Genomic DNA, 23,753 nt, shown 5'->3' with positions numbered 1-23,753 from the left:
TTTTAAGAGGTTAGACAAACACCTATCAAGGATGGTCTAGTGTTGTTATTACTCAGTCCTGCCTCAGTGCAGGGGTTTGACTAGATGACCTGTTGATATCCCTTCCAGTCCTACATTGCTGTGATTCACACTGAATTGCCTTGTGCCACTGTCTAGTAGTAGTGGCACACAGTTCTCTGACATGCAGGTTTATAAAATTGTACTTAATATACAGTTTAGAGCATAGCAGTTTTAAAGCTCTGCATGTTCAGACCAACTGAGCTGAAAATTGTGATCTATAGTATTCAAAACTATTAAGATGTGGCCTGAAATAAAATCAGCATGAATTGCTCAACAATATCAATGGAATCAGCATTGCGCTGCTATATATTGTAAAACATTACAGTGAAATCTTGCAAGTATTACATAGCACGCCGCCTTGCCCAAGTGGTAACTAAGCATAATATCTTCCTGTTTCAACATTCTTAACTTGTATCCCATAGCTCCTAGAAGTTGTTTTTTTTTCCTGAACACTGAATACTGCTAAGTTATGAGTTTTAACAGGTTTTTTTTCTTTTAAACCACAGCACTGAATGTTATTCTAAAATTGTTTTCCAAATATTCTTAAACTCTCAGTTTATCCCCCGCTGATGTTCATTGTGAAAAGTATTGCAGGTCTAATAATAATATTTGGCACTTTTGTAATTCACTGTCCAACATGTGTTTTGTGCCTTCCTCTGGTGGATTTTTAGAGGATAACTGTATAGCTACCACCTAAGGGAGTTATATCTTGAAGTCAAGTAGTAGAAGCTCATGCTTTTAAGTCTGGATGGCTCGGGTTCAATCTTTGGTGACTAGCTATGATGGAGGTTGCTACACTTATAATCCCTTTAATCAGAGGTTCTGAATATGCTTTGTTGTAGGCAGAGCTAGCCTATAGTTAAGCAACCGAAAACTTAGAATGGGGAGTGTTGAAATGTTGGGAAGCCTTATAATTTTGCCAGTCTGGAACGAACATCCCATCTGAGGGATGGGGGCGGGGAGACAAGAGAGTGAGACAGGACCAGGAAACTGGGACAAGGAATCCAGAGCGGTAGTGGGGCGCAGTTGAAATCAAATGAGGAGCTGGGGCTGGTTAGACAGCAATAGGATAGACATAGACTGGAGGGGACGGGGAAGAAGGGTCTTTGACTACTAGAGACCACTCCGTTCAGGAGCCTGGAATAGACCCAGGATTCCTGAGTTTCACAGTTCCTCTTCTGTCAGCAGATATCTGTGAAAACCAGTGGCAAAAAGTGTCTCATCCCCCTATAGAGCTGATCTATCACATATAGGATGACAACCTACTGCCTCTGCCATCACTTACTCCATTAACTCAAGTGGCAGAAGTCTGTGCAGTGGATCTAAAGGTTCATCGGCAGGGTTGGAGCCATGCGAGTTTCATGACGATTCCACATAACAGAATTTCTGGGGCAGTTCAGTTTTGATTTTTACAAAAAAACCTGGGGAAATGCATACAGAAATAGGGTGACCAGATGCCTAAATAGGGGAATCTCAAGCAGGAGTAGAGAGGTTATTTTATCTCTGTATTTGGCACTGGTGCAACCACTGCTGGAATACTGTGTCCAGTTCTGGTGTGCACAATTTAAGAAGGATATTGATAAATTGGAGAGTGTTCAGAGAAGAGTCACAAGACTGATTAAAGGATTATAAAACATGCCTTATAGTGATCGACTCAAGGCCCTCAATCTATTTAGCTTAACAAAAAGAAGGTTAAGAAGTGACTTGGTTATAGACTGTAAGTATCTACATGGGGAACAAATAGTTAATAATGGGCACTTCAGTCTAGCAGAGAAAGGTAGAGCATAAGCCAACGGTTGGAAGTTGCAGCTAGACAAATTCAGACTGGATATAAGGCATACCTTTTCAATGGTAAAAGTAATTAACGATTAACAATATACTAAGGGTCATGGTGTTTTTCTAAAAGCTTTTTCTAAAAGCTATCCTCTAGGAATTATTTTGGGAAAGTTCTATGTCTGTGCTATACAGGCAGTGAGACCAGGTGATCACCGGATCCCTTCTGGCTTTATCATCTCAGAACTAGGTACAGCAATTCACTTGCAAAATTCTCATTGAATTCAATAGGTGTCCTTGCCCTGTGGCTTGTGGTGCGGGCTGCAGCAGGGGCTGTACAACCCCTCTCGCAGCTTCCTAGGGCCCCCTCTCATGGCTCTGTGCACCTGTGTCTGTCATTGTCGTCCTCTCCTCTCCCCCCGCCCCACTTGCCCAATGTGTCCTGATATTTCACTCTTGCGATCTGGTCACCCTATCTACTACTGACTGGAATACTTTGGTTTGAGTTTGGGACCATAGGCATTACCTACCCACCCACACTATGCTGTCACTATGAATGTCTAACGGAACCAAGAACTTCCCAGGACTGTGTATTGAGCAGGAAGGATAGTTGTAGTTGCTCCTCTCTGTTGCAGCTGCGGGTGAGTCGGATTCTCCGGTAGCCTTTGGCTTTGTCTTCACTACCTGCCGATCCGGCGGGTAGCAATCGGTTTTTCGGGGATCGACTTACCGCGTCTAGTGAAGACGCGGTAAAATCGATCCCTGATCGCTCTGCCGTCGACTCCGGAAATCCACCTCGGCAGGAGGCGGCAGCGGAGTCGGCGGCAGCGGTCGACTTTCCCGCGTCCTCACCGCTAGGTAAGCCGACCTAAAATACGCAACTTCAGCTACAGTATTCACGTAGCTGAAGTTGCGTATCTTAGGTCGGACCCCCGCTGCAGTGTAGACCTAGCCTTTGTCTACAGATTTCTGTTGTACAGTTTTGATTTTGCAAACTGCCCCTGGGGACGTGCTGTGTCTTGCTTATCAGCTGCTATTTTGTTGGGCAGTTCCTTTCCCTTTGCGCCTTTCAAAAGTCACTAGCGGGGCCTGCAGCGGTGCGAGGATACAGCGACGTTAAACCGGAGCAAGCGTGCGTGGCGCCGGCCCATCCGTTGACAGCAGCGGTAGCGTCCACCCGCGGAGTTGCACCGGGGGCACGGCCCGCGCTTAGTTAAACCGATACAACGTCTGGGGCGGGTCCTCAGGGCCTGGGGGAGGGGGCGGATGCAGCGGCGCTGGCTCGCAGAGGAACTCGCGGCTCCTCCAGCCCGACCCGGGCTCGCTGGGCGGGAGCGGAGCGCCCCAGCCTGGCCGGGCAAAGCTACGGCCGCGCGTGCGGCGCTGTCTGGGTACCGGCCGGGGCAGGGAGCACGCGCGCGGCCGGCTCTGTGACGTAGCGTTCTGTGCCAGGCTCCGGGCAGGCTGCACCCCCACCTGTCGCTACCCTCCTCGCCCTTTAAGCAGGCGGGCCTCTTCCGTGACGTCATGGCTGGCCCCGCCCCGCCCGTGTCGGCATTGGGCCGTCCCGGCTAACGTTGGCATGGGAGGCGAGGCTGTGCGGAAGCGGTAGGGTCGAGGCGAGGGAGCAGCGGGTGGTGGCGGCGGCGGCTGCTGGCTGCCCACCCTCAGCCGGGAGGGGCGGCGGGGCGCGCCCTGCTCACGTGAGGTGAGCGCCTGCAGGGGGCGTAGCCAGTCACAGCTGCTCTCCTGAGGGGGGGGGGGTGAATGGCGAGTGGGGTGCTGGCGCCGGAGGAGGGGGCTCGGGTGGAGCAGGGCTGGTGGGTGTGCGGGGCCGGGGCAGGACGGGCTGAGCAGCTGGGTGGGCTCAGGGGGCACCTGGGACCCCACGTTCTCCCTCCGACGGGCTGGCCCGAGCCAGAGCAGGGGGGCCCCGGAGCTGCTGGTCTAAGCCGGGGAGCAGATGAGTTGCTCCTGAAGCCCCGCGCCTGGCCCCGCAGCCCTTTTTCAACTCACGTCTTGCTTTTGTGTCAGAAAGAGCCGGCTCCTAACTTCTGCAGTGCCGGGATAGCCCGGTCCCTGTGCCCTTCCCCGCTGCACCCCCCCCCCGGCTGGAGTCTCCATCTCATGCTGGCCAGAGCAAGCGGGAGCCACAGTTGCCTGAGGAATCAGCTGCAGGAAACCTGGGAAAAGGTCGAAGGGTCCGAGATGGAGGAGCCGCTCTGCTGCTGCGAGTACATTGACCGGACGGGGGAAAAGAACCACCTAGTGGCCTGTTTCTGTGACTGCGAGGACCTCGATGAGGGCTGTGAAAGGTAAAGAGCCTGGTCTTTAATCTGCCTTCACATAGGGGGGCTCATACCACGCTCATGACCATGGTATCTTGAGTGTCTCTCTCTCCCTCTCCCCCCCCCCCCTTTAGCCAGCTTCTTTAGAATGGGGCACTGTGTGGTCAGGCTCAGCTTTGGAAACCCAGTCTACACATAGCTGCTCCATTTGGCACTTTTAAACATCTCCCTGTCTGATAGGAGTGGTTGTCTGTGCCAGTTGACAAGTGCCTGGCCATTTCGGGAATGTCAAAAGCCTTCTGCCCAGTTAGGATAAAGGCTGGGGCAATAGAGCTGGCTGGGAATTTCCAGGCAAAACAGGATTTCATCAGAAAATTCTCATTTGTCAAACCCAAAATGTTTTGTGGAAACCTACTGGGTTCAAAGAACTTTCACTGAACCACAGGCAGGGTTGCTGCCTGCCTGGTTTCCTGCCAGCTTGCATACAGGGCTGCTAGAGACCCAGGACTTCCAGGGTCTGCAGCATTAGGGTAAGCCCCACAGTGTGGACTGCCCCAGAGCCAGAGATCTGTGGACACCCAGACCTGATTCTTGTCAGTTTCACAGCTGCTATTCAGCTGGTTTCTGAATCAGGGCTAGATTTTGTTGAAGTGGGTAGATGGAATCACAGAAGTTAGAGAGCGTAAAGGCCTAATATTATTAATAGAATAACCATGCATGGGACTTTAGAGATTTCTTTAAAAAGGCACAGCTCCTGTCCCAGAAAGATTACAGGCTACATCACATGGGCATAGAACAGGAAGAGGCTAAAGAAATGGGAAGGGAAATGGGGAGTGAGAGTCAATGTGATTGATGTGAAGTGATTGAATCTTGTGGGTTCTGATGGATTGTAAGGAGTGATTGAACTAAGAGGGGAGCAAACAGCACAGAAGTGTCTCATGTATGAGAGCAAAATCTGTGCTTTTCCCTAACAGGTGGCTGACGTGCAAATCTTTGCCCCCGGGGACTTTAGAGAGAATTGCAGACACCATTTTGGATCGCTTCCGCATTCCCTGGCTTAAGGGGGCCATAAAGATCAATATCACCCTGCTCCCACCACTCGTCCTGCTGCCAGTCTTCCTCCACGTAGCAGCTCTGCACTTCCTGTTGGCACTTGTTATTCTGACATCCCTTCCTGTGGTGGTGCTGTGGTACTACTACCTCACACACAGGAGGAAGGGACGGACTCTCTTCTTTTTGAGCCTGGGGCTGTTCTCTCTGGGGTACATGTATTATGTGTTTCTCCGGGAAGTGGTTCCGCGAGGCCATGTGGGGTACACGCAGGTGGTTATTCTCACCTGTGGGCTAATTCTCATGCTTGTGGCCCTGTCTCAAGCCAAGAGAGACCCTGGCTACCTTGCCAGCCAAATGAGCAATGACAAATCACCATGCCAAGGCAGCAATGGCTTGCCAAACAGGAAAGTCCTGGGGAGCTCCAATGGGCTTCACGGAGCGGCTGTGTCTGGCATTGCCAGCTGTCATGCTAAGAACGATGATGCCAAGGGCTATTCCAGAATGTTGGCCGAGGGACTAGACAAAGCAAAGGACTGGTGCACCAAATGTCAGCTGATTAGGCCACCTCGGGCTGGACATTGCCGGTTGTGTGGCGTATGTGTTAGGAGACTGGACCATCACTGTGTCTGGTAGGTGCCACAGACTTCTGAGGTTGTTATTTAAGGTTAAAGAAGTTGCTGCTCTTTGATCCAGATGCTACCAGTCAAATAGGGCTGCCACTTGGATTTGGTGCCTTTCCTCTTGGTACAGAGAGCTGTCATTTGTCCTAAGTAGGGTGACCTGATAACTAGCCAACTCTGGTGTAGATCTGTTTCAAGACCAGTTTTTGGTCTCTGGGCCCCTAGTCTGTCTGCAATGACAGTTTTAGGGAAATTTCCCACTGTGATTGTAGAACCAGTACATTCCACTGAGGGGAATGCTAGTGATGTAAGAAAGGGCTCAGGTTTTTTACCACCATGATGTTTAAATGTCCTCTAAGGAGGTATAAATGTTGTGATACACTAGCACTCCTGCAATTGCTTCCACCACTGGAGCTGCACTGGTGCTACAGCAGCAGGGGGAGAGTCCCTAAAATTACCAGTGTAAATGCAGCCTGAGATCCCAGGGATGGTGGTGTGCAGCCATATCAAGCAAGGAGACATCACCTTTCTTAGGCTTTTAGGAAAGGCTAAGAGCCTTCCAGCAGGCAATCGACAGGATGCGGGAGGCTCTCCCAGAGCTATATTGATACTGGCAGCATCTGAATATGCTGTTTTTACATTTCCTTCAGTATTGGCCTAAACTACTAGCCTGTGCCCTTGAGTGGATTTTTGTGCACTCTGGTAAGTGTATTATACAGACACATCTTGGAGCCAAATTCTCTGCTAGTCAAGGGAGAGAAACACTTTTTTTTTATTTTTTAAAGTAAAGAAAAAAGTTTTATAAAATGTTCTTTCCTTTGGAGGATTAACAGCTGCGTAGGGGAGCGGAATCACCGAGCCTTTATCCTTGCGCTATCACTCTTCCTGCTCACCTCCGTTTATGGAATTACACTGACCCTGGACACCATCTGTAGGGGCCAAAATATGTTCATAGCGCTGTTCTACTGCCCAGGGACCTATGCAGACTACAGGTGAGAAATCTTCTCAGGGACAGGGCAAGGGGTGGGGACATGGGTCCTTCCTCGGAGGTCAGATCATGTAGCTCAGTTCCCACCTATTACTTGATTCCAGTTCCGGAGGCCCCAGTCCATCTCCTATGGCCTGCATTGTGCCTGACAAACAATGAATTTATCCTCAACTCCTGGGAGACTGAGAAGTGCTGTCCCCATTCTACAGCAAGGGATGCTGAGGCACAGAGTTAGTTTCTCAAGGTCCCAGTGAGTGGCAGAGCCAGGACTGGAACTCAGTTCTCCTATGTCCCAGTCCTTTGCCTTAAACACAAGACCATCCTACCCCTCAGTGCTTGTCCCTCCTGCTCTGTCCTTTCACCTCATCCTCAGTGTATGAGTCTTCCAAACTGTAGCTTCTTCATCTGACTCCCTCCACCAATCCCTGCTGACTGTGTCCCCAGACTTCTCTTCTTACTCTCTGGCTCCCTCCAAAGACCCTCACATGCTCCCTTCCGCTGCCTCTCCGGTGCTCAGGAGCCCTCATGTTGCCTGGCTGCATCCCACCACCCCTTCACCAGCTCTGCAGACCCTCCTTCCATCCAGCTGTGTCTGTGTTGTCCTATAGTTCCAGTATTTATTTATTTATTATCCAGGAGCACCTAGAAGCCCCCATTGGGATGGGCTCCCCTTTAGACTAGATCCTGTACGGCTTACACAGTAGCTGACAGCCATTGCTTTGAAGAGATTACAGTCTAAATCAGGGGTGGGCAAACGACAGCCTGTGGGCCGGATCTGGCCTGTCAGGGCTTTGGATCCAGCCCGTGGGATTGCTACCCCCGTGGTGCTGCGGGGCTAAGGCAGGCTCCCTGCCTGCCCTGGACCCGTGCCGCCCCCCAGAAGCGGCCGCCACCACCTTCCTGGGGAAGCGGGGGGCAGAGGGCTCTGTGCGCTGCCCTTGCCTGCAGGCACTGCCCCCCGCAGCTCCCATTGGCTGGAGGTACCCACAGGCGAGGGCAGTGCACGGAGCCCTCTGCCGCGCCCCACCCCCTCGGGGCCACAGGGACATGGTGCCGGCCACTTCCGGGAGTGGTGCGGGGCCAGTGCAGGCAGGGAGCCTGCCTTAGCCCCGCTGCACGCCGCTGCCACCCCAGAGCTGCTCAAGGTAACCTGGGCCAGAGCCTGAACTCCTCCTGCACCCTAACCCCCTGCCCTGAGCCCCCTGCCACATCCCTCCTGCACCCCAACCCCCTGCCCTGAGCCCCCTAGTACACCTCGCACCCCTTATGTGCTCCAACCCCTTGCCCTGAGCCCCTTCCTGCACACCGCACCCCCTCCCACACCCCGCACTCTCTCATGCACCCCAGCCCCCTGCCTTATATTCATGGCCCTGCATGTAATTTTCCTACCCAGATGTGGCCCTCAGGCCAAAAAGTTTGCCCACCCTTGGTCTAAATAGACAAGATCGGGGGTGGGGAGAAGGAATTCAATATACAAGGAAGTGGTCAGGGAGGTTGGGAGATGAAATGCCAGGTCCAGGAGTTTGGGGGGTTACTGGGTGGGGTATAGCTGGGGAGTGGCAGTGATGTAGGGAAGGAAAGAGGTTGAGTTGTAGGAGAGGAGGTGGGAGGGCAATGGAGAGGTTGGCTTTGTGACTGCAGCAGAGACCTAACCAGTCCAAGTTATGTATCAGTCAGGACATCAAGTGGTTGTCGCCATGCGGAGGTTGGCCTTCATAGTGTAGCACTTTTTATAAGCTGCCCTGAAAGCTCACCCCCTTCTACTCCAATGCAAATGGTGTGGGAGAGTGGAGGCTGTTAGTGTTTAGAGCATTTGAGTGTCTAGATCCAGTGAATAGACAGGGAATGAGGGCTGGTGGGGCCCTGACTGCAGCTGCTACCTCCTGTGACTGTATAAGTTGAGCTCCCCTTAGAGTCTGATTGTAAACAGTGTGATCTAGTGGTTAGGGCAGAAGAATGTGAGTCAGACTTCCTGGGTCCTTTATCCAGCTTCACAAAAGATTTGCTGGTGTAACTCTGAGCGTGTCACTTCACATCTCTGTGCATGAGTTTGTCCAGCTATAAAAAGGTCTTAGTGCTTGCCTCTCTCCCAGGCACGGTGACAAAAACATTAATGTTTATACAGTGCTGACCTAGAGGCTGGAACACTGGACTGAGACTCAGGAGGACCGGGTTCAAATCCTGGCTATGATGGTGACCTCAGTTTCCCCATTTGTACAATGGGGATATTGATACTGCCCTCCCGTGTAAAGCACTTTGAGATCTACTGATGAAAAGCACTAGATGAGAGCTTAGTTTTATTATGATGATGATTAGTCCCCAATCTGGGCCTCACTTTCCCCACCTGTAAAAGGAAGATGATACTGACTTTTGTAAAACACATGGCATTCTATTGGTGAAAAGCGCTGTATAAGAGCTGGGTGTTATTATTATTGGAAATGTATATGGCTGTGTAAGTGCTAAGCATCATTATTAGGGATGTTGTGGGGCTTTAATGTCTGTAAAACCCTTTGGGATCATCTGATGAAAGGGGCTGTTGTAGCAGATGTGGAAAGGGACAGAAGGGAGATCTGTTACCAGGGGAAATCTCTCTCTAAATCTCTGAAGCTACAGATTAAAGCAGCTGTGCCCACATTAAATGGCTTCCTTCCCATCTCTTTCCCCACTGCCAGCTCTGCTCTGTCATTCACGTGTGTGTGGTACTGTGCCATTGTAACGGCCGGGATGGGCTACATCCTCCTCACCCAGCTATTGAACATCAGCTACAATGTGACTGAGAGGGAAGCTCGGCTGGCTCTGCGGGAGGACACCGGGCGCAGGCTTCTGGGCGGGATTGTGGTAGACACGGGCAAGTATAACCGGGGCTTCCTGTACAACTGGGGCCAGTTCTTGACCCTGGGGTCACCCACTCCTCAGTGCTCTGCTGAAGACATTGTATGAACCCCCTCTCCCACTGATCGCAGTGATGTTCTGTGGAAGTGAATGGCTCCTTCCACAGGGATCCCATTGCTATTCCCTACTGACTTGGAGGCTGGGCCCATCATCGGTGTCTTAAGAGGCATTAAAGTACAGATAGCTCTCGTACACCAGAGGTCAAAAGTAGGGTGCAGAATGAATTAAGCCATATGCACCAACTGGGAGACGAAATCACACTCCTCCCCCACCTGCCTCCACACAGAGAAATTATGCAGAATTCAGCAAGATTAACAACAGCACAAGACTTTGAGAATGTGGGTACTCCACATCTGGATTTCAGAGCCAAGATAATCAAATGCCAGGCTTCAGGCCTCAGCTGGACACTGCAGGGGTCAGGACAGACTCCCCTCTCTTACTCACGTGCAGCATTTCACAAATGATGTGATGCCTTGTGCTGATGAGGCGAACTATGTGTACCAAGAGCAAGCTATTCCAAGAGACAGGATCGCAATTATAATGGACCAAGGGGAAGATGTTTAAAAGGGGCTTTGTCTCATGGTAGCTTCAAGAACTAATTAGGACCTCTCTTCTCTCTTGTGGGCATATTTTTCAATCTTCCATTCCATCCCATCCATAAAACTGCATCAGCTGTTAGTGCTTCTCTTAAGTGCCTTTGTGAGCAGTACATCTATAGGGCTGTTTGAGGTCCTGTCCTCTCTTAGCCCTCCCCAAAGGGACTATTGCATCTGTGTGTGAGGGGGAGGACTGGTCCTGCCTCTATGTGCCAGTGATTTCTTCCCTTTGCTTCTCTGAGTTGATCCAAGGGCTTGACTCCCTTGAAATATTTTTGTTCCATTAGCAATTGCTAGCATCACACAGCTGGTAAATATTTTCCAAGTAAGAAAGCTGTAAGTTCCCAAGTAGCTGTTACTCATTCTGGGGCAGTGGCCCAGGTGGGAAGTAAATAGACCCTTGTCTGATGCTGCTACTGGCTTGTGATCCCCCTCCCTGTGATGAGAGAGGAATAATAGTACTCCTGGGAGATAGCTCACAGCTGAAGTACAGCTGCCCAGATCCCTCTTCCCCCAATCATTGAGAATGTGCTCTACCCCCGATAGACCTGTTTCTCAAAGGAACTGGAGAGGCAAGATTCAACTCGGATGCCTGGGGATGAGCGGAGGGTTTGTTGGCCTTACAGAAGACTGCTGAATGAAAATGTTGGTTGCCATGTTGTATAATCAGGATATTAGAGAGACAAGGTGAGTTAGGTAATATCTTATTGGATCATCTTCAGGTCACATGAGCTTGAAAGCTTGTCTCCCTCACCAAAGAGAAGAGCTCTGTGGAAGCTCAAAACCATGTCTTTCACCAACAGAAGTTGAGCCAATGAAAAAATATTACCTCCCCCACTGTGTCTCGCAAATGAAACTGTTGGCGGGGGTTACAGTGGGGTTGCTAGAGGCCCGTGAGGACTGAGTGCACCTGCGTCTCAACCGCACATAGGTGGGCTCCACTTAGCTGAAATCACAAGTGATGTCATTTGGCAGATCTTATCCCAAGCCCTGTTTGTGCGTGTTGTAAACACCACTGTAATTTGATATGCCTGGCTAGATAAGCCCTGGGCTCGGAGAGCATTGGAGTATTGTAGATCCGGACTGAGATGCACAGGCAGAGCTGGGAGGAATCTCACTCTAATTATTGTGTGTCCACTCCACAAAAACAGTCAGTGAGTAGCCTCCTTGGTGGCAGACGGACCAAGGACTGATTGGAGACTTGAACTCCCCTCTCCTTGCTTAGAGGTCATCTCTTTAGGGCAGGGTTGATAAAGTGTATTACCAAAGGGTGTGTGGGGGGGAGGGGGAGCAGGAGAGATAGCAGGGCAAGCTTTCCCTCCCCATCTTACTGTACATTCAGCCCCCAGTCTGCTGGTCTGGCATCTTTCACCATCACCGTACCCACTCATGATGCAATGCCCAAGTTCAAGTCGATATGCCCCTCTTTGCACTGTTCTGTTGCTTGCTAAAGTGGTACATGCAACTTCTGTGCCCCAGAGCATAATTAATGAGCCTTAGGAACAGCTGTGCTTGGAGCCCAGTGACATGGAAAGAGCTGCTGACTTGTGCAGTCCCCTTTTTGTGATCACTTTAAAAGGGAGAAACCTCTGTCTCCAGTCAGAGGGAAGGAAAGAAGAAAATCAAGAGATGTGGAGACCTCTGGCCCTTTATTATCCCCATTTCAATGAGAAAGCAGTCACATGGATCACAATAATCATGCCGGGGATGAGCATGATGATCTGACTTCTCTTGGGACTGGAGTTATGCTCACATCAAGAGCTTGCCTCAATGCTACTTAACTGCAAATGTGTCTGTAGCAGAAATACATTTAGAGGGGCTGTGGGGAGCCTAGATGGAGGGGTTCTGTGTCATGCAGTGATCTCTCACAAACCTGTCCTGTTGGGAATTTGGAAAGGTTGAGATAATGTTGCCTTCTGGGCAGAAAAAAGCCACTAGAGGGCATGTGGTGTAGAGCACAGAACTAGGAACCAGGACCTTGGGCAAGTCACCTAACCTCTCCATGCTTCAGTTAACCCCTCTGTGAAGTGGGAATAAAACTCTGAACTAGTGTGTGTTTACCAGTGCCATCTAGTGGGTGGGATTGGAGCTGCTCAATTGCGTGTCGGGCCCAAACAGAGCTTCAAGTGGTTAGAGGCCTGTGTTGTTGCCGCAGGAGGATCTGAATTCTATTCCTACTGCATGGAAGTTCTAAGTGGCCATAGAATGCACTCTGGTGGCAAATGCACTCTCTTAAATGGCCACCTTCTTGTTTACAGTCCTAGTCTTCCTCAGAGCGGATTACCTCATGAATGTCTTTGGAGAGGGAAAGCACAATGTTAACTTTCTGCTCTGTGTTTCTACAGTGCCTAGCACAATGGGGTTCTGGTCTATGATTGGGGCTCCTAGGCACTATAGTAATATAAATACTAATAGCGGGAAGTATGACCATGAAAAGGACAGAACAGCATGAGCTTCAGATTTACTTGGGTTTGGAGTTTCCTTTGAGTAAACTCAGTGCAACAGAAAGTCCAAGAAGGGCAGTGCCCCCCTTTTTCATTTCTATTGAGCGTGGATTATCTCACATTCTTTGCTTTAACCTTGTCTCATTGGACTAAGGGTGGGCAAACTTGCAGCAAAATGTTAAAATCCACCACAGTACTGGACATGAAGAGAGTGTCTTGGGGCTGTGAAAAAGGGATAGAGATGCAGTAAAGCAAGGCAGGCTGGTGAGGGATAGTCATGTGAGTAATGATAGATGGGGAGCATGCTGCATTTGACAGATGAGCTGCAGGGTGGGCACCCAGCTGGGTCCAACAGATGCTTAAATGTAAGCTCCTTGGGGCAGGGAGTAGCCACTTACTTGTCTGTAAATTGTCATGCATACACATAACAATGAAGAAATCATTACCATTCTGGCCCTTTAAAGGCTCTCCTGAGCGGCAGAAGAGGCATGTCTAGAGCTGGTAAAAGACTGAGGACTCTAGCAATTTTTTAAATTGTTTTTCCTAGTTTTCTGCCTCAACATTTTGAAATGTAAAAAAAGGGGGAGGGGGGGAGATAACTCAGTGGTTTGAGCATTGGCCTGCTAAACCCAAGGGTTGAGAGTTCAGTCCTTGAGGGGGCAATTTAGGGAACTGGGGTAAAAATCTGTCTGGGGATTGGTCCTGCTTTGAGCAGGGGGTTGGAATAGATGACCTCCTGAGGTCCCTTCCAACCCTGATATTTTGATTCTATATCCCACTCTGGTAGCATCCTTTTTAGAGACTTTCTGTGCTATTGAGTGAGATTCACTTTACAGACCAGGAAGAATTTTAAAGGGGTAGGACTGTCCTAATACTACTAGAATTGCAGATACCAGTGTGCTTTTTGGTGAATTTAGTGAAAGCTGTTGCCCAGTTAGATGCATGGTATGAGCGACAACTTGGCACTCTGCCGTAACTGCCACTTGTCAATTTTGCATTCGTGCTCTGGTAGACGAGTGACTTTTTTTTAAGACCATTTCCTGACTCTCACCTTTACCCAAATGACTGAAGTCACTGCTGACCAAGAAATGCCAGAGATTCCAATTACATTTCAGACTCCATGCTGTAATGGTGCTTTCCCCTTCAAAATAGACTGCTTTCAAGTGTCTTAAAAAAATCATGTGCTGTAAAGTTTCTTCTCTAGACAAATGAATTCTGCCTAGTGTCTTAATAATCACATACTCTATGACTTCCTTCTCTGTATAAATGCATATTGCCTCATTAGAGCAGGGTGTGTGTGTGATTATGGATGTATTTTCCCTATCTCTGCTATTCTCTACTATGTTTTCAATGGAGGCATCTGCTCCCTAGGACTTTCTTCCACCACAAGGATGTTTGTCAAGTGAAAACCCTGCAAGGGACAAGGTGAGATTCTTCCTGAAATCAGGAATCTGACTTCCCAAGAGTTTACATCTTTCGGGAAATGGTTTTAATGGTAAAATGAAAAATACAGGGTCTGAAAGAAGAATTGTTTCTAACTTGGATGTTTTTTTCCTAAATAAATGTGAAATGCTGTAGGTGTGAGCTTTATTAAAAGGATTGTATTGAGTGGCCACTTTGTAACATGCCCAGCATTTGCAGAGGGGTGTAGTTATGAGTTCAAATAAATAAAAACTATCTATAGAGTGGTCTTGGTTAATTTATACTATGTTACAGTGCAGATGAACTGAATGCTTCCATCCAATTGTACTGGGTTACAGAGACTGGCATTTCTATTCAAATCCAGCCAGGTCAGTAGTGACTGAAAGCTACCACCATCTAGTGGCTGTGAAATGAATTTGGATGTTGGAGGGAGTCGGCCCAATTGCCAGTGAGTAAGCAGCCATAGCACGACACCATCATCACATCTGGTATTGCCTGGTCCCATCACTCCTAGTCTCAGAGGGAAAAGGATTGAATTTCCCCAAGTGTTTCCTCATAATCTCAAGGACATGGGTTTCTACCATTAAATTCTGCATCAATTCAAGCTTTAAAGCCCTGAACTGTCCTGTTGCCAGCTGCCTGCAGCTCTATCTTGCTGAGAAACTCAATGTGACCCTGCCTTTGTCATCGCACTAACTGCAATTTTACCTATACCAAGAATCCAGCCTTAGAGGGGGGAGCAGGCGAACATACCGTTCCCACATGGCAGCTTCCTGATTGGTGCACAAATACAGCCGGATGAGAGAGGATTAAAATGTTCTCTCTATAAAAAGGAGGCTGGTAACCTGAGAACGGAAGGGCTGGCTCTAATGCATCCTAGTATGTAGAGACTGCACTGGCAAGATTTCAGCGAGGCCCGTGTGCACCAACAGGCAGACACTGCTGCTACTGTTCTATCATCACACATTAGCTAGGAACGCACCAATGAGTGGAGGGGAGTCTGTAAATTGGATTGAGGAATTGAAGCTGGCAAGGTTGGTCCTCTGCTCTTCCCCTCTGCCCATGTCCCCTATCTGCTGATCTTTCTCCAAAGGAGATCTTATACCTTCTGTAGTGCCCACCCTCTCCCCCCTACACAAGCGATGCCCCAACCCCCTTCCAGCTGCTGTTCTCTCACACAATCTGACCTTAATGCTTCCAGCTGATCTCCCACCACAATCACCTATCCTTCATCCACACACTTCCAACTCCTTTCCTTTGCTAGATAAGTGCCCACATGACTTGACAACAGTTAGGTCTGGAACCAAGATTTGGGCAACAGGCATGTCTTGCATTCCTTAGCATTTGGGAAGTAGGCTGTGGGAGGGAAAATTAGGGAATGATAGTCTTAACTTGTTAGGATAGAACTGAGAACCTGTCTGCCTGTCATGGTAGAGGGTCTGCTTTGTAACTCACCCTGCTCTCCAGCCAATCCTTGCACCCAAGCAGGCAAAAGCCTGAGAAGAGAGGAGCCCTTGTTTCCAGCTTTGTTACACCAGTGAAAGAGAAGCAAATTCCAGTCTCCCAACTGCCTGTCTCCATTGCTCGGGTGTTCAGAGCTGAGGACTGTTAGCAAGAATGCCCCAGCAGATAGATCTCAGCAGACACAACTAGCTAATATAGACAGGAGACTTTTTTAAACAACTGTACTAACCAAATCCCCATGTGTACGCTAGAGCAGCGTTTTTCAAACTTTGGGTCGTGACTGGGTCCCTAGAAAAAAAGTTTGAAAACCACTGGGCTAGAGCACTATTTCTTAACTCACTTGCAACACTATAACATGTTAAGGCCTAATCTTGACTAGGATATAAAGGGGTGATGGTAGCTCATGTTAGCTAGTGTCTAGCAAACACTTTCTAAACCTCTAATCGAGACAAGGGAAGTTGTACTTCAGCACATGCTAAACTGGTAGAATTAAATTAACCTGGGGGGAGCCCAGGCTTCAACACCACCAGTTTAGCTTATGCTAAAGTTCAGTTTGCCTTGTTCTGGACTAGAGTTTTAGAAGTTATCTGATCATGGTAACTAGCTTGATCTAACTAACAATACATCTTTAAATCCTAGTCTAGACAAGGGCTATGTGTGGATACAAACAAAGGATCTGGCGGCACTAGGAACAGACTAGGAAAAATGGGGCTTTTTAAAAAATGGACCTAGTTGCCATGATTTGAAACACCACTCAGCACCACGCGTAGATAGTTTCATGCCTATACACTTGAGTTAGCTGGTTGTGCTATAATTTAGACTCGCTGCTAGGGTCAATCGTCAACCAACTAAAGGTTTTAACGGTGTTCAAGTGTCTACACAAAGTGCTATGTTTGTGTTTCAAATCCTGTTAGCTAACTCAATGGCAAAACACCTGCTTCTAAAGTTTAGCCTCCCTCTCCTCCCCCAACACAATGGTTTAGTAACTGTTCCTCATGTGGGCAGGGCTTTGTGTAATGCTTAGCAAGACATGGGTTGTTCAAGGATGCAGCTATCTTTGAGGGTAAAAGGACTCCATTCATTTATTCGCAGATACAGCCACATTGTGTCAAACCACAAGGTGAGAGTACTGACAACAGAAAGGCATCCAGGGCTCTGCTCCAGCACAAAAAGGCACATTTTGGTTCTGCGCTTCCTGTCTCTTAGGGAGGAAGTTCAGTGTCTCAATTCGACAGCCCTATGCTGAAGGCAGCAAAAATCCCTGGGGAGGTTTGGAAGCAAAGTTTGCATCTGGCCTGGAATTTATCCTGCCTTGATTCTCGTGCTCTAGCCCCACTTACTGCCCATCTGACAGGGTGTTGCTCTGGCATGTTCCCACTGTGGGAAAGCAGCCTGGTGGCTAGAGAGTGATGCCAACAGTCCAGTTTTCACTGTCGTCCTCAGGTTAGACTGAATGTTAAAAGTGGCACTTGAAACACAAGTGGCCATGGGCCCTAGAATGCCCCCTTTGCCCCCACTGCACCAAACCAGGAAGAGCTCCTGTCATTCACAGGGGTGAGCTCACATCACTAGCTGAATCCTTCCACTTAGGTCCACTCTGCTCATCAAGGACGGAGCGTTGCCCAGAGTCCTTCCTGTCATCTTCGGAAGTCGGGGAGAATTTCGGCTACTCTCTTGCGTAGCTGCTCTCTCCTTGCCTCTTTCTCTCTTTCCTCCTTCATCAGTGCTGGGTACTGCCTCCAGGCCCTGAACATGGTCAATGTTATTCTCCTTTAAAAAAGGGAGAGGGAAAGAGATGAATGGACAGAGCCATCACACATGGCCATTAAAAGCCTCCGCTCTATTCTAGAGCAGCCAGAGACCCCCAGGATTCATCCCCTCTATTGCTACAGTCAGGGCAGTCACAGGTTAAAACTCTCCAGTGCAGGCAGTTTAATTACAGATGTCAGTCAACCCAGAATACTAACACTTTGCCCTTCTCTCTTGCCTTCCCTCCAGATTTCACTCCTCTCACTGGCAGCATTCATTAGTCAGAGTTTGCTGAGCGCTCTGAAGAGAAAGGTGTTATATAAAGGCTAACGAGGGTCCTTGAGAAAGAGAAGGTGAAGGTGGCTTCTTCATGGGAGGCTCCCTCATGGAAGGATTGAGAGAGAAGAGCAGCCTCATTCAGTGCAATTGAATGGCTTGCAGGCCCAGTCACTTCACTTCTAGTCTCTCCGGAGTCTCCTCAAGTTCACTGTGCCTGTCACCGATACCCAGGCACCATCCCGATCTTAGCCCTGTCAATCAGGTTCAGCATTAAACTATGCAGGAGTGTGAGCTAAACTTGCAAACTAAAACCAAAAACCACGTTGATTTCATTGACTCTTCCCATGAGCCGGTGATGGAGCTCGTCTGCACCGATCCCACATTTATTACACAGCTGAAATGCCATTATAGTCAGAAGGGGGAATGGGATTTGACTTCTCTGCTTCCTGCAGTGACTTTGAGACTTAACTCTTCACTGTACTGACTATAACAAATGTCCCGTTAAACCTGCACTACAGCACAGCTATGGGAGAGTACATTGGAATCTGTTCAGCTTCATTCATCATCCACAAAACTGTCAGCTGAGTTCCCACTGCAGAATCGGGTAAGAGGTAGGAAGAACCACCTGGATTCTCAGATCCCAAGTGGCGTTTGCAGCTAATCAGTTTTGGATTCATAACCTGAGCCCATTCAATCTGCAAGGTCATCAAGAAGAACAGCTCTGGAAACCCTGCAATGTTATTCCCATACACTCACTTGACTCACTATCACTGTACTTAACATTTTTTTCTAAGCTGGCTTTTTAACAGGAGCTGTATGGCCAGATCCACTGACTGACTCTGAAATTCTCAACCATTCATCAGCTTCTCCCTGCCCCACCTCCAGGGAATTCAGAATTGCTGAAAAGATTAAGGACCAAAAACTTCCTTTTCCAATCTGCATGGAGCCATCTTACCTCAGATGTTCTGCACCCTCTGTCAGCTCCGTGCATATCGTGAGACCAGAACATCACAAGCAAAAGCTGCCTTTCACCCGTAAGAGAACAGCAGGGTATTGTCTTAATATAGTGGGTTGAAGGGGAAAGGCCAAACACTCAAAAATGTCCCACAGGGTAGACACATGCCAAGTAAGAAGAACTCCCACTAGGGGAATATGTTTACCTATCACTGTGCTCAGCTGCGATCTTCTGCTTTTCCCATAATGCACTCTTCTCCTCGTTGAGCAGGTCAAACCATGCCCACAACAACTTCTTCTTGAGGGAGGCTGCATAGAGCCTGCTAGCTCTCTCTTCCAGAGCAGAGAGATAATCCTTGTACTGGAGAATGGACAGAGGGAAAGAGGTAAGCATGTTCTCCTGGCCTCCCCACTAAACAACCACAGAAGAGTATCAAGAAAACCTCTAGTGAAGGTAATGGGCATGGGAATGAGAAAGGCAGGCAGGGAGGAGCAACAGGCAGTGGAGTAAAGGGGTAATGACTGAGGGGAGCAAGAGGAGGCTTGAAGGGGTGAGAAGACGAGCAATAGGAAGGGGGAGTGATAAGGGGAGGAAGGGAGCAGAGTGGAGTAAGGGGTGATGAGGACGGGGAAAAGAGAAAAAGGGGCTGAGGAGGCAAGTGACATATGTGAAAGGGAGGTCAGTGTGACATAGCAGGCAGCATGCAATGTCCATGTGATGCAAGGCTCACCTGGAGCCTGTGGGTGCATGTGGTAGGCCGTGAAGTTGGGTTTGGAGTGTGAGAGCAGTTGGTTGGGTTAGTAACATCCCCTCCCCTTTGGTCTGGGCTCACCTTTAACCAGCTCCTGAAGCCCCTTCTAAGTAACATGCGGGAAGAGAATTCCTGAGCCCGAGCCATCTTCTCAGCGAGGCTCTCCTGGACGTGCCGGAGCCAGGCCAGCAGGCACTTTCTTTGCAATCCTGAGCAGCGGTGCTTTTGTGCCACCTGAGCAGAGTTAGGAGGGAGAAAAAAGGGCCAGTTACCTAAATAAATATGTTGTAGGGCCACAGCCATGGAAACTCCACTGCAAAACCACCTCGCAGCTTTAATGTAAAAGGTCCCATGACACACCATGCCCAACTGTGCCACGCTCTACACTGGCTTGCATATGTCTTTCTGACCAAGTGGCTGATCAATTTGTGGCCTGACGAATGAGGACTGAAAGCCCCTCATGACTGCGAGTCATTTTTGTCTTTGTATAACTGCAGATGCCCTCCTTACTCAGAATGTCACACTGATCCTTACCACACTATCAGCCTCAAATCATGGGAGTATCGCAGGTAACTGCATGCTAATCAGAAATTATTTGCTTTCATCAGCTTTGAATTTACTGTCTTTATTTCACTGTGTGGCATTTTGTTCTTGTACGCAGGAACATGGGAGCACCCAGTTGAGGTTTTGTCTGTCCTTCTTTATTTCATATACAACTACCATGTCTCCTCTTGCTCTTCTCCTTTCAGATTAAATAGTCCTAGAGTCAAATTTTCCAAAGCACTAAGGCCCAGACCCTCACAGGTATTTAGGTACTTGAAATTAATTGGTGTTAGATACCTAAATACCTTGAGGATCCACTGCTGTGTGAATTTAATATTGGAAACATCCTCTGTTAAGGAAGGTTTCATAGTAGCAGCCGTGTTAGTCTGTATCCGCAAAAAGAACAGGAGTACTTGTGGCACCTTAGGGACTAAGGAAGGGTGCAGTGCCCTGCTCTTGCAGGGGGAGGGACTCAGTCAGTCAATAGTTTTTTCCATCTCCTTCTGACTTCAGAGTCCATTACCGGTTTCTCCCCCACAACCCATTTGGCTGCTGCTTCCTCCCTTTCTCTTCCCCTCTCAAGAGCCCACTTCCTCGGTTTTGTCCTCAGTAGGCATTTTACCACCATGTTTTCCTTGGCTTGGTCCGTCAGCCTCTTCCAGGGCTCCAGCCCCTGCTTTCTCAGCAGGACCTTCTTGTAATGGTCTCTGGCTTTTGCCAGGAGCTGCTGCTCTTTCTCCAGCCTTCTCTGCTTCTCCAGTTCTTTCTGCAATTCAAAGAGCAGCAGTTTAACTCATCTGGGGTGAAATGGATGGTAAGGCACATAACCACAGACAGTGAGTAGATGGGGATCCTGACCTGGCCAGAAATTAGTGTTTAGCTACTACCACAAGGTGGCCAAACATCTCTGACACATACAAACGCACCCGCTGCCACTGGAATGAGCCAACCATGGCTGTGTGGAGCAAGGGGAACAGTCTCCCTCAAGAAATCATGAAGGCTTGAAACCAAATGGAAGAATGACCACAGTACTAGAGAAGGTCACCCCAACTTGTATGTCAAAGGAATGGAGAATCTAGCACATGTATACATCGGTATGGCTCTGTCTCTCAGGGGTGTGGAAAAATTCACACCCGAGAGACACACCTATACCGACCGAGCTCCCTGGGTAGCTACCGCTATGTCAACGGAATAATTCTTCCATTGACCTAGCTACAGCCTCTCGGGGGGGTTAATTATCTACACTGACGGAAGAACCCCTCCCGTCAGCATAGGAAGTGTCTACACTGAAGTGCTACAGCAGCGTTTAGGTCACTGAATGGGAGAGAGGAAGCATATCTCTGGGATTTAAAAAGCATCTTGCTGCTTGGGCTATTGCCACAGCTCATTCCCAAGCAACAGCCTTAAGATGGCAGTTCCTGCCTGGCAGAAACTGCTGGTGTACCAGAGGAGATATTTCCATTCTTTGGGGGGAAGCTGCCACACTATAGAACTCTTTCTAGGGCTTATTTAGTTTAGGCTACATATTTGTTACTGGTGTATAGGGACATGAATGAAAAGAGCAACCCAGAACGAGGTGTGGATACAGCACAGCCAGTCACAGTGCAGGCTTCCCCCACACCGCCTCACTGATGCACCTCAAACCTGACAAAGCATCTGCAGGGACCATCAACTGGACAGTGAGTGCAGCATCCACGGCCCATTCAATCCTCAACCTCTGTTGAAACTGCCAGTAAGGGAACATCCAACAGTGGCAGTGGGTTTTATTCTGTGGACACCAGTACACTAACTGAGATCCCAAATCTTTTCATTCTGGCCACTGAACAGTTGCCAGAGGGTAATGGCTTTTGCTCTCTACCGTCGTGGTTGTGCGGAGAGGCATGCAATGTTCTGCGCACCAATTTCTGTTGTCTCCTCTCCTCCCGCCTCTTCTCCAGCAGGGCCTCTTTTTCAGCAGCCTCCTTCCTCTGACGCTCTTCCTCTTCAGCCTTCAGCTGCACCTTGGAAAGAAGGACGTGGCTGGGATAAAACCAGATTCACCACATTTGAACGTTCACAGGAACAAAGGACATTCAGACCAAAGACCAGCAAGGTGAGCGTCCTGCCTCTAGCAGTGACCAGCAACTGTTGTGCAATGATGTACATTAGGGTGGGGAAGGACACTGCTCCCTGCAAGTGATCGCTGTACAGCCTGAAGCATTGCATTTGACAACCCTTCTCTGGGCCTGAATAACTTTACACATTATTGAAGGTTATCCAGCCCCCATTTCTCACTCAGCCCTGAGTTCCACAGGCTGCCTCTATGATCTGGGATGTTCTACTTTTACTCCCACACAAAACCATCATGAAGTTAGTGTTATGGTGGCTCAATTTGTATTTCCCTGATGTGCCACGGACACTAAAAATCAAGGAAGTTGTTTCACTGAGGCAACATTCACACCCAGCCCAGCACCATTCTCCAAGTATTCACCCTCTCCTGTCACAAACTTCCCATCTCCCAACACCTTCTGTAGCACAATCACTTTCAATTCAACAATGCTGTCACCTTGAGCACACACATCGAAGACCAAAAACCATACTGCCTAAGCCCTCAAGGCTTGTCAGTCACAGATGGGCAAACCTATTTGGGTACACAGTGAAACAATCTGGATCCTGGCCTGCCCACCAATTAAAACCTTCTCTACGGTTTGGTTAAGCCTCTTCTACCCACTTCCCTCCCACAGGAGGCAAAATATCATTTTCTGGAGGATCCTTATTCTGAACTTCCTGATTTCAGTGCAGATAACATCACAACCTCAGCATTATAGTAACAGTTGGTTGCATTTAAGAGGGCCCCTCTGTCCAAGGGACATCTATGACAGTTTCCAGCAGAGACTATAAACCCACGAGAGCACCTGTGATAGAAGAACCATGGAGACTGGCTTGGCCTCCTTCCATTCCACCTAACTCAGGTCCTTGGTGAGATGCTGCTTCATCTGAAAGCAGCTGGGCTCAGGATTTCATGTGGATTATCTGATCATCTGACTTTCAGGATTTATTTCCCCTATAATAAGATAATTCACATCTAAACAACTCCCTTCCTGCCTCTAGCCTTCCAGGCATTTGTTTGAAACTGCTGCCTGAAGATACACAGGTTGGAGATCCTGGAAAATACTTTCCACGGGGTAGAGTGGGGCTAACCACATTAATTACACAGACACACACATACATGGTAAATCATCCTTATTTGCTGGCAGACATTTGCTACTAAATAAAGAACTCTAGGATTTGCTGTACTGGATCAGATCAAAGGTCCATCAAGCTCTGTGTCCTCCTGATGTTACAGAGGAAGGTAGAAAAAAACCACACACCTGGCTGCATGTAAATGGGTGGAGCAGGCGAAAAAACCCCATCTGAGCCTGTCTATGATAACAAAAATCAGAAGTCCAACCATTTTCCTTAGGTTTAAGGACCTTGTGGAGGGAGAGACGGATTGGCAGGTGAAGAGATGGTGACACTTTGGATGAGCCCAGGATTTTCAGGGACTCTCCCCGGATGCATAAGAGATTTCTTATTTCTAGGAGTGCTGAAGATGCAGCATGTTCATCCAAGGAGCAAGAGAAGCAGAGAGTCTAGTATTTCACATCACTCAGTGGTGACCCATGCGGACCATTCGGTAATGGAACTGATGGGCTCTGAAGAGAATCCCACCCCATCCTCCTTGGCTGGAAGGTTAGTAGGCATGATGGAGGGGCTTGGAAGAGGGGCAGAAGTGGGGGGAAATGAGTGCCTTCAGCGCTCCAGCAGGGAGGTCAATCACTCACCAGGTTGTGTGGGTGGGGATGTCCTGTTGTGATAGGGTTTTTTATCCGTTTTTGGGGTGTCTATCAGACACTT

The 23,753-nt window shown here is 48.7% G+C and overlaps 2 protein-coding genes across 2 annotated transcripts in view; one reads left to right on the top strand and one right to left on the bottom strand.

Moving 5' to 3' along the window:
* The first annotated feature begins 3,960 nt into the window (after positions 1–3,960).
* Positions 3,961–9,722, top strand: ZDHHC23 (zinc finger DHHC-type palmitoyltransferase 23). Its single transcript, XM_065423751.1, has 4 exons — positions 3,961–4,148; positions 5,096–5,803; positions 6,619–6,786; positions 9,455–9,722. The coding sequence occupies exons 1-4, from the start codon at positions 3,961–3,963 to the stop codon at positions 9,720–9,722; spliced, it is 1,332 nt and encodes a 443-aa protein (XP_065279823.1).
* Positions 9,723–17,237: 7,515 nt separating this feature from the next.
* The window catches only part of CCDC191 (coiled-coil domain containing 191), a 35,677-nt gene continuing 29,161 nt past the window's right edge, over positions 17,238–23,753 (bottom strand). The window contains exons 13-17 of the mRNA XM_065414359.1: positions 21,776–21,877; positions 20,500–20,643; positions 19,416–19,568; positions 18,789–18,943; positions 17,238–17,370 (exon numbers count right to left, since the gene is read on the bottom strand). Coding sequence (XP_065270431.1) covers positions 17,238–17,370; positions 18,789–18,943; positions 19,416–19,568; positions 20,500–20,643; positions 21,776–21,877 — 687 coding nt within the window. The remainder of the gene's footprint in view (positions 17,371–18,788; positions 18,944–19,415; positions 19,569–20,499; positions 20,644–21,775; positions 21,878–23,753) is intronic.

This window comes from Emys orbicularis, chromosome 1 (assembly GCF_028017835.1).
Source record: "Emys orbicularis isolate rEmyOrb1 chromosome 1, rEmyOrb1.hap1, whole genome shotgun sequence".
NCBI classification, from domain to species: Eukaryota; Metazoa; Chordata; order Testudines; family Emydidae; genus Emys; species Emys orbicularis.
Note: the sequence above shows the minus strand (reverse complement) of the source record. Positions and strands in the feature narration are given on the sequence as shown.

Coding starts and splice junctions, on each gene's coding strand:
- ZDHHC23 (XM_065423751.1), top strand. CDS start 3,961: ATGCTGGCCAGAGCAAGCGGGAGCCACAGTTGCCTGAGGAATCAGCTG. Junction 5,804..6,618: donor CTGGACCATCACTGTGTCTG/GTAGGTGCCACA, acceptor TTTCCTTTGGAG/GATTAACAGCTGCGTAGGGG. Junction 6,787..9,454: donor GGGACCTATGCAGACTACAG/GTGAGAAATCTT, acceptor CCCCACTGCCAG/CTCTGCTCTGTCATTCACGT.